The sequence below is a fragment of the Coturnix japonica genome, chromosome 2, assembly GCF_054131305.1.
Source record: "Coturnix japonica strain WE chromosome 2, WE-NBRP24, whole genome shotgun sequence".
Lineage (NCBI taxonomy): Eukaryota > Metazoa > Chordata > Aves > Galliformes > Phasianidae > Coturnix > Coturnix japonica.
Genome location: NC_140664.1, coordinates 16,651,010 through 16,665,681, shown reverse-complemented (window position 1 = coordinate 16,665,681; position 14,672 = coordinate 16,651,010). Strand labels below are relative to the sequence as shown.

Below are 14,672 nucleotides of genomic sequence, written 5' to 3'. Positions count from 1 at the left end.
ATTTTTTCCTAATCTATGATACTGTCAAAGCAGCTGTGGAACAGTGGGTTACCTCAGCTGGTGCAGATTTGAGTGCAGCATGCCAATTTTTGTTCATTGCTGACAATAATGCAAAGCTAATGGTGGTGACTGTGTTGAAACATACTGTTCTGTAGCTGGGAATTTGCTCTGTCAGTATTGTGCTGTTTATATCTGATAAGTTTCTATGGGAATAAATAGGTGGCATCACGTTTGAAGTGACTTATGTACATATAAAACGTAGAGTTAGTTTAATGACAATTCTCTTGTAAAGTACTTATCAGCTTAACTAAATATAAAGCATGCTTTCTGCCCTCATTCATTGTGTGGTAAGGGATTGCAAAAGAATATGTTTTGTAAGGTTTGTTTCTTGTTTTCAAAGTGTTTTGAAATACTGAACTGAATATATTCAGGCATGGCAGTAGAAATTTGAATGTTTTGAAACAATACTGTAATAATATCAGTGCAACATGGAAACATGACATCTCATTCATTAAATATTTTGGGATCCTAAGTAGCAGACATGCTGCTGTTGAAGATGGAAGCCTTGTAGCAGAGGTGCAACTTAATGGAATCACCTCAAAAAAAAAACAACCGAACAAACAAAAAAAACCCACTTGCCCATAGATGGATATAATAAAAATACACTGTTGTAAAGTTAAAGTATTAAGTAGTTTCTGTTGAATCATGTAAATGCACTTTTGTGTTGTCTTAATCATGATAGCTTTTGACTTATCTGCTTGATATTATAATGTACTTAAAGTACACGTTGTTGATAGGTTCATGGAATGGAGGTCATCAAGATAAGAAGCAGCAATAAGAATAGTTCTTGTGTTATTTATTTAGTATCTTACTCTTTATTCATAGAGTGTATTTGCTGACATTTGCTATAAACAGGATAATTCTGAACTTAATCATGAATGCACTTCCTTTCACACAAAAGCTTTAAATACTCACTCTGTCCTTACCAAACGGCATGCAGCTTAAAAAAAGCTGGTTAGTTCAAACACACCGGAACTCCAGACCACCTGCCCACTAGACAAAAGCAGACTGGCTGTAATAGAAAACCGATTAAACACAGTACTTCCAGAAGGCTAATGGGGTAGATTGCCTCTTTAGTATTTCTTCTTTAATAGCTTCCTGGATACTAGCAAGTACTTAGGCAGTTAATTGATTCCTAGTTATCGGTGGTTTATATTGGTCAAATGCTTAAAGCATAGCAAGGGAATGAAGTTGTTATCCTAGCAGCTGGCTCTCTGTAAGACAGAATCACTGGGAGCAAGCTGTGTAACCAGTGAATTAGATGTCTGCCCACGGGGCTGTAGTCAGCAGCCTGTGACAGTGCTGAGAGGAAAATGAATTTAACACGCGCATTACCTCAATTTCTTTCAGACACTGGCCAGAAGAAGACCGCAGACAAGAAAGATGGGCGACGAATGTCTTTTCAAAAGCCTAAAGGGACGATTGAATATTCTGTAAGTTGCTGCTTCATTATTAGAATGTCATTGCAAACCAAGTGCAGATTTAGTATCTTTACAAAATACAGGCAAAATGGTGATATGCATTGCCTTTAATCTCAGAATCTGTATATCTGATGGCTTATTTATTAAAAAAAATGAGCAATTAGATAGCTTGCATTACTTGAGTAATGCTTTTTTAAAAATCTTTCTTCTTTATAAGTTTCCTGCTTTTTTCAAAAGAGAAAATAATAAACTGCCAACACCAATCAACATGTTAAATGGTTCAGCTTTACGTAACCAGTTAGAAACAATTAGTAATACTAGCTAAAATCACGTGCACGTTGCCTGCTCTCAGTGCTGCTAGTAAACTGTGGGAATCAGAAGGAGAAAAATAGAATGCAGCATTTTTTTTCAGGGTAGGGAAAAAAGGTTGGCTACATTTTGATACTGACCTTACAGCTGCCTTCTAATAATCCTTGTAGATCCATACCTTTTTGTAGTACAGATCTCATCTTCTTGCAGTATCTGAAAATGGAGCCTTTCTCTGCCTGTTCTGTTCTTGAAATGACCCTCAAACTGTACTGCAGTCAGCTTTTCACGTTTGTGGTTACTAAGGGAAACTGAAGTGAGAATTATCTGTCTTGTGTTATACACTGGAAATAAACCTATAAATAATAGTTGTAGAGGTAGCATTAAAACAGGAGAAGCTTTCATGGTTATTTTTGAATGCTTTTGGAACTGGTCAGGGTAAATTAAAAATGAGAATTTATTTGATTTCTTGCTGTTCTTATTCTAAGAATGAGAGAAGGAAAACTTAACTCTTACTGCTACAGCAAACTGAACTGATAGGGCTTAATGACTATGAAGTCTGTGATAGCAATTTGGAGAGAGTCAGAGGATGTGTGTATTAAAGATTCATTCCATTAGCTTGATTCCTGTTGGGAACTCAAGAAAGCCTTTAGTATGGGCTAGAATTTAAGTTGAAATTCAAAAGAAATGTCTGTTGTTTAAATTCAAGCTATTGAAGAAAGATAAATGTGATTTTTCTTGGTTTTGTTCAACTCTCTGGGGAATAAAGACTGTGCTTTTCTCCTGAAATAGTGAATAAGCTCCAGAGACAGTGTATGTGGTCTGAGTCATGAGAAGAGTCTGCTATCAATTAAAGAAAGACATAAGTGTATAGTAGAGCAGAGTCTTAAGACACAGTCTTAAGCCAGAGTTCTTACCACTGAACTGCCACTCTTCTAACTTATCTTTTTATAGTTATTTGGTGCAAGTCCAACTTCTAGATACTCTTTTGTGTTAGTTAGAAACAAGTTCGTCTGGATGCTGAGAACAGAACTACAGTGACTCATGAATGCAGCTGCTCATGTTAAATTAGGAGTAATTCTCATTCTTACCTCAAGGACTTGTCATTCTTACCTCAAGGAGTTGCCGCCTGAATTCCTTGAGGTAAGAATGAAAATTACTATGAGAATTAATGTGGTGATCATCAAACAGGTGAAAATTTGCTAGACTTGAAGTTCAGATGACTATTTGGAATTGTCTTGCTAGACTGCACATATTTTGAAAGTAGAGAAGTGATATGTGCCTTTCTAGAGTGATTGTAGATTGGGCTCCTATATACTATGTACTTTTTTTTTTTTTTCCTTGATGCTTCATTTCAAAGCCAGGGCTGCGTTCTTGTCTGAATTTCTGAGCTGCTGCTGTCATAGTTTTTTCAATTTTGAGTTGTTTAGAACATGTGCATCACAGTAATGATGTGTTACTTTATGACCCTGTAGTCTAGCTCTTTAAGTTTAAATTTAGGTGGTGTATTTGCGATTAGACCTTTTAAAAATTAGATAAGATCATAATCTAATATTGACTGGTGTGTGCCCAAGCATTTGGCAATGGTATTTTCTGATTCCATTCATTCTTACCCCTCTTACTAGTCTTCCCATCTTTAATTTTGTTGTTTCTTTCTAGTTATCTTTTAACTGTTGTTTCAGGTTTCTTTCCAGTTCCTGGAGAACTAGTCTTTAAATACTCTGATCATCCTTATAGACCTCCTCTTAGATCTGCTCCAACAGTTGCACATCTTTCTTCTGCTGGGGGCACCAGGCATGAATGCAGTACTCCAGGGGGAGCCTCATGAGATCAGAGCAGATGGTGATGCTCACCTTCCCCCTCTTTGCTGGCCACCCCTATTTTGTCATAGCCATGATAGTGGTGAACTTCTAAAAATGCTTACTATTGACTCATATCTAGCTTTTAATCTACCAGGGCCTCAATGTGCTACTTAGCAGAGCTACTCTCAATGAGTTATTTTCCCAGTCTGTGGTGACTATTTGGATCTTAAGTATCTATTGCTCTACCTAGTCATATGTGTAGGATCTGCTTTTCAGGCTTAGAATTTCATGCTTATTTTTATACATATGTAAATGAGTACAGAAGGTAGAAGAAGCTAAGGATAGGAACTTGACTGTGTAGTTAAACAACACAGTTGACTAGAAGCTCTTGCTACTGACTGTAGGAAAGCTACTTGTGTATTAAAATGTGTTGTTGGTTTTTTTTTTAGCAGAAGTTATTGTACAAAATGGAGCTTGGTGTGTTCAGTTTAGCACAGTCCTGAATAAGTGATTCCTGTTATGCAGTTGCTACAGTATGATGTTTAGTTAAACACCTTCAGTTGCTTAGAGATACCAGCAGATATTCTTCTGAAAGTTTAGAAGAATAAATGCCCTGTTAAACATCTAAGTGTTATGCTTTGTGATCAAATACTGAAGAGTATTGTTTTTTGCTTTCTGCTTCAGTACCAATTGAAAGGAGGATATGAGAATACTGAGATTTTTGCGTATCTATTTGAACCTGTAGTACTGTGTGGTGCAGAAGTCATTCACACCTGAAGTACCAGAAGAGGTTTTTGCTGCTTTGGTAGTTTCCTTAATGGCAGCTTCCAATACCAAGAATTGTTCTAGCACAGAAATAACTCTAAAAAAGCAAATTGCCATTTCTTTGGCAGTACCTTTGTTTTAATGAATTCAGGCTGACAAATACACCTTGGCAGAACAATAACAAATTCTGTGTGTTCGGAAATTATTCAACTCTTGCTTTCAAATCTTGAAAAGAGTTTAGGGTACCATAATGTATGAATTTATTACTTATAGTAAAGTAAGTAATTATACAAATATTAATGCATTGGTACTTGGTATCCTAACCTACCTTCTGTTTTCAGTCAAAGTATAATTGTCTTTGAAGCATGTAGTGCTTGTTACAGGGCAACTTTATTCTGTATTTAAAGAATGTTTTCTGCTCTTTTATCAGTTATGCTTTCTTGAAATTCCTGTAATGTCAAGATGTGTTCAGTAGCATAGAACCAATAGAATATTCTGAGTTGGAAGGGGCCCATTAGGATCCTGGGGTAACTTTTAAAAATTCAATGAAGTATTCATTTTCCTAAGCTCTTTTAGATCAGCGTTGTTTTCAGTTACAAGCTTGGAAACAGTCAAGTGGGAACGTGTTTTGAGGAACAATTCTTTAATGCTCTATGTTCTACTTGGGCTTGACATCAGATACGAGGTGTATTTACCAGCTATTCTCACAGTGTCAATAAAATGTATTGGTGTTAAATATTTAATCACTCAATATTAACTACATTATGTGTACTTACATTCTGGCATAATCTTTACTGCTTCTGTGAAAAATCAATGTCTTGTTACGTTCTGCTGATAACAGTAAGCATTATGTTCTGCTCCGTAGAATGTGTTAGTTCATCTGAAACTGTCCAAAATAGAGTTAAGTTGGGAGCACGCTACCTCAGGGCAAACCTCCATGCTTTTCATGATACAGTATGCTTATGGAAGTAGAGCATTTTAGTCTTTCGGTTCTGAGCACTACATTTACCTGTGTGGCTGGATGTAAAGTGGGCCTACTACTTTTACTACCAAAAGCTCTATACTTTGTGATCCTTCCTTCACCCCACCCTGTTCCCTTTTTGTTCTTCTTCTATTGATTCATTCAAACAGAAGGGAGGTATTTTTACCTTGTAAGTTTGTCAGGCATTGACAGGGCCCACAAGATGTGGGACTCATGTCTGTAAGGAAGAGCATGAAGAACAGAGAATGCATATCGTAATGGCTGTGCAATCAACTAGTGATATACACTTGTGTTCTTGAGAGCAGGTGTGTAGAACAGAGAAAGAAGAAAATGTGTAGGTGACTTTCTCCCCTTTGAATTTCTTATCCCTTGAAAATTATGTTTTTTAAAAAAGCAGTAGAAGCACTTAAAGAGAAAGGATTCTTTTCTGTATCTTTCAAGTAAACTTCAGTGAATAGATGGAAAACTAAACCTGTGGTAAATATTTTTTTTTCAGTATAATTGGTAAGTATTAGAAGAGGTATATATCGTGCAGGTGTAAGCTGAGGGACAAAGATGTTTAAGGCTGGAGGAAGTGGGATTTTTTTGTTGCTGTGATCTGTATTTAGACCCAAAAATATTCTTTTGCTTATAGTGCTTTGTATTTTTTTTAACTGATAGAATGTTTCTTTTTTTTCCCTGGTACAGTGTTTATGAAGCCCTGTTTTATTGTAATAAGCTTCTACTTGTACCCTTCCTTATCATATGATTATCATTATCCTTAAATACTTTCTATGTACTCTTTAATAGATGGTATTTAAAAATAAACTCTGCTTTCTTCTGTTGATTAATACTGGATATATTTTGGGAGATGGAAAGAAGATCAAAGGTGAGATTAAGACCTTGAAAAAAGAAATATTTCTTCACTCAGAAATCACTCAAAAATGCTTGTATTTAGTCTTCTTTAATAGCAGTTGACCTGTTTTGCTGATCTCAGTGATTTTTACTTGAAAATCAGATTAACAAAAACTTATTCCAATAGTCAGCTTGTGTATTAGCATTTTTGGGGACTGACAATTTTTCTGTAATTGAAGAATGGAGAAGAGAGGATGAAGAAAGGAAGGATGCGAGTGCCTTATTTCACAGAATGTATGCATATATCCAGGGGTACCCAGCATTGAACTTGCACAGCAGGAGTTGTGGTGCTATATCCAAGCTAAAGCCCAGTCTGTGTGACTGACAGAGATTCCTGGAATCTGAATGGGAAGACAGGTGTTATTATACTGGCTTAAATTAAACTAATAACCAGGAGGGGCAGCCCAAGATAGAGAGACAAAGTTTATGAAAAATCTCAGAAAATCCGCATACAATTAAAAGTCATAAACTAGTATTTGAACTAACTGCTTACAGATTTGATTTTGTTTTTCTTTTCTTTCCCTTAATTGATACAGGTGGAATCGAGAGATACTTTAAACAGTATTGCCTTGAAATTTGATACAACACCCAATGAACTGGTTCAATTAAATAAGCTTTTCTCCAGAGCAGTCGTTCCTGGACAGGTACTATTATACTACATATGTTACTTAATCAGCAGACTTCTTTCCCCCATATTTCTCATCTTCTATCAGAGCAAGTATTGCGTTCTTATTGTTTCTGTAAAAGGCTTCTTCAGTTTTTTCCTAATCTGTGAGTTCCTCGTGCCTTATAAATAACTTTAAAAAAGGAGCAAATAATGACACCACCTCTCTCTAAAATCAAGAAACTCTGATTTTTTTGATTACTCGTTCTTAATGACATAGTGACACTCGGCACAAGGTAAACTGATGCTTTGTGAATGTAGCAAGCTATCTACAATGGCTTGCTCTGAAAATAAATTCATAGCATAGCTTACATTGTTTCTGACTGCATGCTACTGCTTGCAATTCTGCTTCAGTAAATCTAATGTTTCCATTCCAACCTTAAAGCTTGCTGTCATTTTTGTAGGGCTGTGTGAAATACTGTTACTATTTCTTTTAGATCCGTATTGCTTATGTCCTATTTATTAATTTTTTTCCCCTCTACCACCAGCCCTTTTCATTTCCTTTAAAGCCAGGCCTGGAAAGAAGTGATAGGGTAGATGATAAGGCTGTTTGGTATTAGTCTTTTATTTGAAACAGTCCAATGAGGATGGGCTGAGAGAGTTGGGGCTCTTCAGCCTGGATAAGAGAAGGCTTGAGGGGGACAGCCTCAAGTACCTGAAGGGACAGCCTTTCAGTACCTGAAGGGGGCCTACAGGAAAGCTGGGAAGGGACTAATTATAAGAGCAGGTAGCAACAGGATGATGGGGAAATGGCTTTAAACTGGAAGAGGGTAGATCTCTTCTTCATATCTAGTCTAAATTATTTACTGTGAGAGTGATGAGGTACTGGAACAGGTTGCTCAGTGAGGTTGTGAATGACCCCTCTGGAAGAATTGAAGGCCAAGCTAGATGGGGCTTTGGGCAACCTGGTCTAGAGTGAGGTATCTCTGCCTATAGCAGGGGGGTTGGAACTAGATTATCTTCAAGCTCTTCTAGAATTCTGTGTTTATTTCTGATTGCTGCAAAACCTAGTCTAAACCTGAATGATTACTGTGGCCCAAGCAGTCTACTTAAGGGGTGAATAACTTTAGAGACTTTTTCCTTTTCTTCTAAATTTGGTGGCATGTCTGTTAACACTTTCACTCACCTGCCTCTTGGTTACTCAAATAATCAGTATGGGAACTAATCCAGGTAGTCATCTTTATGTATTCTGAATGTTTCTGACAAGCTATGTGGTTCTTTTAATGCTTTCTATTTGAACCTTTACTTGATTATGACTAAATATTACGTTAGGATATGAGTAGATATTCAGTAGTATTCAAAGTTAAAATCAAGAAGTCTTTGGTTGTATTGTTTATTCCCTCAGCTCATAATTCCTGTTAAAATGAACTGGAGGAAAAATAAATTCATATAGCTTATTTTGAGAAAATGTGACACTTAGCTGAACTAGTGGGAAATCTAAAGTAAATTTGAAAGCATAACTTCTAACTGCATTATATCTTCTTTATAGATTTTGTATGTTCCTGACCCAGACTACATATCTAGTGTGGACAGCTCCCCCTCTCTAAGCCCTATAAGTCCCCTATCACCTACATCTTCAGAAGCAGAGTTTGACAAGGCTACAGTAAATGTAGGTATACCCATTCTTGAAAGTAATTTTTCCCTTATGAGATGAATGTTACGAATGTTATGCTTTCTTCTTAAAGGAGATTATTCATTTTGGGTAGAAAGTACATTATAACACCCAGAGTTGGAAGCAAGATAGTAAATGCAAGCTTTTATTATCTAAAGTGAGTTTTCTTTGTAAAAACTGGCTCGTGTTCAAGTCATTAGTAATAAATTACAATCTTAGTGACTTGATATCTTTATTAATTCTTGTTGCATTTTTATGTTTCCTTTGAGAACTAGATAAATATTTTTTATTTAACTTTATGTAATATTGATAAATTATGTAGCAGTGAGACATTTTAACTAAATAAATGTTCTTGACAATATAAGGGTTCTACCCTTGCTATCCTAGCCATCACTCCTCCCTTAGTAGTGGATGAAAATTTTTCCTTGGGCTTCATTGAGGAAAATGAAGTGAAAAGTCTATTTCAGTAAAGGGCTGATTTCTGAGTGTCAATTATAGACAGCTGTCATGTAATAGTGTTGTCTGCATTTATAGACTTGCCTGTACTTAAAACTGTGTAGCTTTGAAAACTGCTCTATAATTAAGCTTAAATGTAGGTTTTGTCTTTGAGCTAGTTTTGTGGTAATATGTCTTTCCAGGATCGCTAGTTTGCTATTAGAAGAAACTCATGGGGAGAACTCAAACCAGACATACACAGAGAAGATACTGATTCTGATACTGTAATATATGCAATTCTGACCTTATTCAGCTGTTTCCTAACATGTCAGTACTAATCCCTTCCCAGTTATTATCTTTTATTTCAAATAACAAAATATCCTGGTAGTGTGTAGTCAAGCTGTCAAATGCCTACTCCAGAAAGCAAACTGTAGGTGTTTTAGCTCAGTAAATAGACTAGTCTAATTTCTTCTGTATCAAGTCTCAGAATTATTAAAAATGCTAGTATAGGCCTAGCTATGTAGAAGCTACTCAAAGGAAAAAATTAGTCTCACTTAAAGAAAATGGAGCTCTTTCAACAATATAGTAGATATACTATGTCAGAAAGAATACTTTTCTTTTGTTCTTATGAATTACTTTGTATATGCTTCCTTAGATATTATAGATCTGGGGACAAAGTAGTGTAACAGTAGCTGTAATTTTTTTCGGGCTGCCTCATGCATATTATGCAGTTAAACAGATAAAAGCATGAAATCATACAAGAAAAAAAAAAGGGATTAAAAAACTTTTGAAGCTTAAATCCTTTTGGGCAGTGGGTTATTTTGCCTAGCATGGGCAGTTGATTGTTGACAACATCTTGAGAGTACACTTTCACTTGATGTATTCTTTGTTTGCAGAACCTTTGTATGTATCCTTAAGTATCAGACAAGCATCCCTTTAAATGTCTCAGGAAAAATCAAGCAATATGGTAATAATTGTTCATGGACAGCACTGTTTCTAATGTTTTTTTGAAACGTATGTAAGGGAAGCAAAAGGGTGTCTAGGTCATGTCTGTCAAACACAAGTGAAGAATAACAGAAATCATTTCACTTTTCAGTGTGGATTGTGTGTGTGGCTTTTGGTGGTGGTGACTTTTTTTTTTTAATCAACAGTGTAAGTGGTGGTTGCCTTCAATCTGGAGATAAGGCTGGAGAATTTGGTTCTTTGATAGCATTTGTTTTCTATGCTTTTTCCCCTCTGCTTATTACTATCCCAGTGAGAGCAATGTTAGCATATATCCTTATGTGCTCTGTAGCAATTTCTGTCATTATTGACTCTTCCAAAATTCTGACTCAAAAATTACAAATTAACTTGGAAGAGTGATTAAACTTAAAAAGGATATGCTACTCTGCCTATGTAATGTGCTGAGATCTCTATTTACTATGATCATGGGTTACTAGAAATTGAATGAGACAACTGTTTTCCAAAGCAGAGGTTCAGAAGTTGGTTACAACAGGATTGAGCTTTCTGTTTCAGTTTGTTTCATCAAATGATAGTTTTGCAGTATTGTATGAATGAGTACAAACCAGCAAACCATGTTTTTTCTTGCAGTGCTGCTGTATTCAAGCTAAGATTTCAGCATGTAATTCAGTTGGCTTAGTATCAGTCTTTGAGTAATAACTTGGCTTAGACTAAGCCTTTCTTATGATGTTACTGTTTTGTTGATTGGTTTGTTCTTCTGGTTTTCTTCTGAATGGTTTCACTCAGCAGTCTGTTGGACAAATTAAAACTCTTATTGGAGCCTCTTAATATACAACTTGCCATCAACCAGAACCTGCCCATATCCCTTTCTGCAGAGCTGGTCTCCAGCCTATCCTTCCTCAGTACATTTATTCAAGGTTGCCTGGTTCCAGGTGCAGAATCCACCACATGCCATCTTTAAATACATAGAGTTGGCGATTACCCAGTGCTCTAGTTTGTCAAGATCTCTCTGCAGACCTTCTCTACTGTCTAAGGAGTCAACAGCTTCTCCCAGCTTATTGATGTACACAAAGTTACTTAGTATATATTTGAGTCCTGTATTCAAGTCATTGATAAAAGTGTTAAAGAAAACTGGCCCCAATATGGAGCCCTGCAGAACCCCATTAATGACTGGCCCTTGACACTATTCCAGTGCAGGAGAGGTGAGACCTAGTGTACTGGTAGAGAAGGTGTTTAACGATGTCCTCTTGTGGCAATGAAGGCTAATCACATTCCAGGTAGAAGATGATGAGAGTAATGCCAAATAGTTTAGGAAAGCAATCATATCCTGTCAGAAGAGCTTCTAAAGCTGCATTTGCTGTGCTGTGTTCATTTATTTCACTTTCAGTACAGGACAAAGATTGATATGCTGGAGAGAACTCAGAGTTGTCAGGTCCTCCATTTACGATGTAAAACCATGCTTAAAGTATGGAAGTATGGTAGCGAAGCCGTTTTGTTTTTGTTTTAGTGGTGGGTTTTTTTTTTTTCGTGTTTTTTTTTTTTTTTTTTTTTAGCATGGGGAAGAAAATGCTGATGGAGAACCTGATTACTACCTGATTACTGTGTTTTATTACCAAAGATAGAGAGGCTACAGGGAGGAAAAGAACCTGGTATCTTCAGAGGTTCATAGTGAAAGGATGGGCAGCAACAAGTATAGAATGTTGCACAGGAAGTTCTGGTTAAACAACAGGAACATGTTTTTATTTGCAGTGAGATTGGTTAAATATTAGAACAGGTTTCTAGGAGAAGCAGTGAAATATCCAACCTTGAAGACTTGAACTCAACTGGAAAAGTCATAAGCAACTTCATCTAGTGTAGGCTTAGGTTTAATGTCAACTGGAGTTTTTACTAGCTGACCTTTAGAGACTTTCAAACATAAAATAGTGTATAATATTATAAGGGGTAACAGAAAACACTTATCAGAGCTTTTGTTTGTTAAAACTGGAAGAAATCCTTTCTGCTAACTACGTGTCACTTGTGGTTTTGCATATGAAAGCGTATCAAGTGATCTCCTTACATTAGTTTATATTTTATTTGTTCTTACATTGATTCTGAGTACTGTTGTGTACTGGCATTTCTTCCAATGGACTAGTTAAACTATACTTTATTAGAGTTGCTTGTACTCTCTGATCAGAATTTTTCTATAAACTACTGTGGTTTTGGAATTCTATTTTTACCTTTATATTAATGTTGAAGAAGAATAATAAACACAGTAGAAGATCCCTTAACAATGAAAAAGCAGGCTGCTAAGTTCTCCTTTTCCATTCCTTTTTAGGATCCAGATGGAGTCCAACAGAAAGAATCAGTTGCTTCACCAGCACATCCGTGTATTCGGTCTACAAGAGTGGTATCATCTACCTCGGAAGAGGAAGAAGCGTTTACAGAAAAGTTCCTGAAAATTAACTGCAAGTACATCACCAGTGGCAAGGTACTTAACGTTCATATTTTATGCTTACTGTATGGAATGTAAGAAGAAAATGCTTTTGAAGTATAAACATAGGGTAAGATTGTCTTTGATAAGATCAGCTTATGTATATGTACATTTTTCTTACCGTTTTCTTCATAATCCTGGACCACTTATTTCTTAAACCTAATACAATCAGTTATGTTGTAATTAACCTGATGAATTTCCCATAGTCATACTGTTGTGTGTAGTGTTTTTTAGTTTTATTTTGTTTTTTTGCTGAGGGCAGGAAAGCTGCTTGCTGCCTGTGTTAGTATCTCTTTCAAGTAATAATCTTTCTTTATGATGCAGAAGAATATGCCTTAAACTGTCAGAAAATATGTACTTAGGGTAGCTTCACTTCTGTTTTCTGAAAACAGACCTGGGAGCAGAATTCATCTCTGATTCTGTGAGGTTTCATCATTTTGCTTCCATGCAGCTCATAGGTGCAAGGTTTTAGGAACTGAGATTGTCAACTGTCGGAATGCCTGGAATGCTTTTGAGGGTGTGGAAGAGAGAGGTATTGCTTTCTTACTCCTCAGTAAAAAAGACTTACTCCTGGGAAAAACATGCTTTCACTCAAGCTGAATTAATGCTGAGTACTTGTATTATTTTCTTGTTCCCATGAGGTTTGGTTCTACAAATACACCTACCTACTGCTGTTCTTTAGGAATAGATTTGCAAATGAGTAATGCTAATACTAAACAGACTAAGGAGAAGCTCCTGAAGCTGTGTTGTTTTTTTTTTGTTGTTGTTGTTGTTTGTTTGTTGTTTTTTTTGCTGATGGAAAGTGTTTTTATGTTTAAATGTGAAGCCTTTTGACAGTACATGTGTAAAACTTTATACATGCAAAAATCTTGTATTAGAAACAAGCACTAAAGAAGCTTTATCATTTGTTCTAGGGTTAGTTTGCTTTATTCAGCATTCTTCCCCATGTGACTTCTTTAGCCTGTGTGGAGGGTGGGGAATGAATGCTACGCTGTTGAAGTTTGAGTTCTGGATTTCAGAAATTCTGCACACTACTTAACATTTGTCACACAGCTAGAACTTTTTCAGGTGTCTTGTTTTTTCTCCTCCATGTATTTCCTGACCATGCAAGATGACGAATCTTCAGATGTTTTCTGGAGAAAACTCAAGATTAATCATCTGCAGACCAGAGCAGATTGATTTTTAACTCTCATTGTTAATAATGTTTCATAGAGGATAGATGTGAGGTGTTATCAGTCAGACCAATGTTCTTAAACTAAAATCACAGATCACAGAACGACCTCGGTTGGAAGGGACCTCAAGGATCACGAAGCTCCAACCCTCCCTGCCAACACCAAACTGCCATGTTTACTAGATCAGGTTGCCCAGGGCCCCAATCGAACCTAGCCTTGAACACCTCCAGGGATGGGGCATCCATAGGCTCTTTTTTTCATTTAGTTTATGTGTGAGAGTTCATGTTAAGACAATGTTGTCTTATTTCTCTCTTTCAAGGACTGTGTTTAATGTAATTAGTCACATTTGTGACTCTCTGGATATGGACACAAGAATTCCTTGAGATATCGTAGTTGGAAACAGGAAGCATTTGCCCTGCTACAGTTGTCCTAACAATTGAAATCAGGTTCTGGCCACTGTTAGATAAAGAGTATTGGACACATCTGGAAACAGGATGGTGTGAATATGCCACATCATATTCAGACAATAAACCTGTGTAGAGTAACTGCTGTGCTGCAGGTTTGCACTTCAGCTTACTGTTTGACATAGATAGAGATGCCCATTATAGTGGCCACTCTGCTTGCTTCTTCTGTGAGACTGACATTGAGGTTAAAATTCCTTCAGTATCCATGTTGAAGTATTTTTCTGTGGTTTTTGGTTCTTCACACTGTTGAAAAGTTAAAAAGATATTTTAAGCAGTCTACTTGATTAAAAGTGAAACTAACAGGAGAGCTTTAAAATTCATTGCTCTTGACTCTGCCTGCTATTTTTCGTCCTTTGTTTTGAAAAGTAGTTGATAAAAGAGAATTGGCAATATTAAAGAACTGAAAGTTCTGGCAAGCTGGGTGCTTAAAGAAGAAATACTGTGAACTGAGAAGGAAAATACTGACTAGATTTAAAGCATCTGTAAGATGCAAAGATCATTAGAAATGAAATGAAATGGCTGTCTTCATCCTTCATAAATTGTTCATTAGTGTTAATTCTATGGTGTATATAAAAACAATTGAATAATTTAAAGATGGCTTCTAGTCAAAATTGTGTAAAAGAAATCCTCTTGTACCTTCATAAGTGTGCTTTACTGAACTATCT

The 14,672-nt window shown here is 36.3% G+C and overlaps 1 protein-coding gene across 23 annotated transcripts in view; it reads left to right on the top strand.

Moving 5' to 3' along the window:
• OXR1 (oxidation resistance 1) overlaps positions 1–14,672 on the top strand; it is a 226,494-nt gene that overhangs the window by 172,290 nt on the left and 39,532 nt on the right. For 16 of the 23 annotated variants that reach the window (XR_014942466.1, XR_014942465.1, XR_014942467.1 and 13 more), the window contains 4 exons: positions 1,411–1,493; positions 6,767–6,874; positions 8,384–8,503; positions 12,216–12,368. Coding sequence is in view for 20 of the 23 variants with exons in the window: in XM_085537069.1 (XP_085393195.1) it covers positions 1,411–1,493; positions 6,767–6,874; positions 8,384–8,503; positions 12,216–12,368 (464 nt within the window). In the remaining 3 variants the exon portion in view is untranslated. The remainder of the gene's footprint in view (positions 1–1,410; positions 1,494–6,766; positions 6,875–8,383; positions 8,504–12,215; positions 12,369–14,672) is intronic. The other 7 variants (XM_085537076.1, XM_085537072.1, XM_085537074.1 and 4 more) reach the window with 1 other exon arrangement.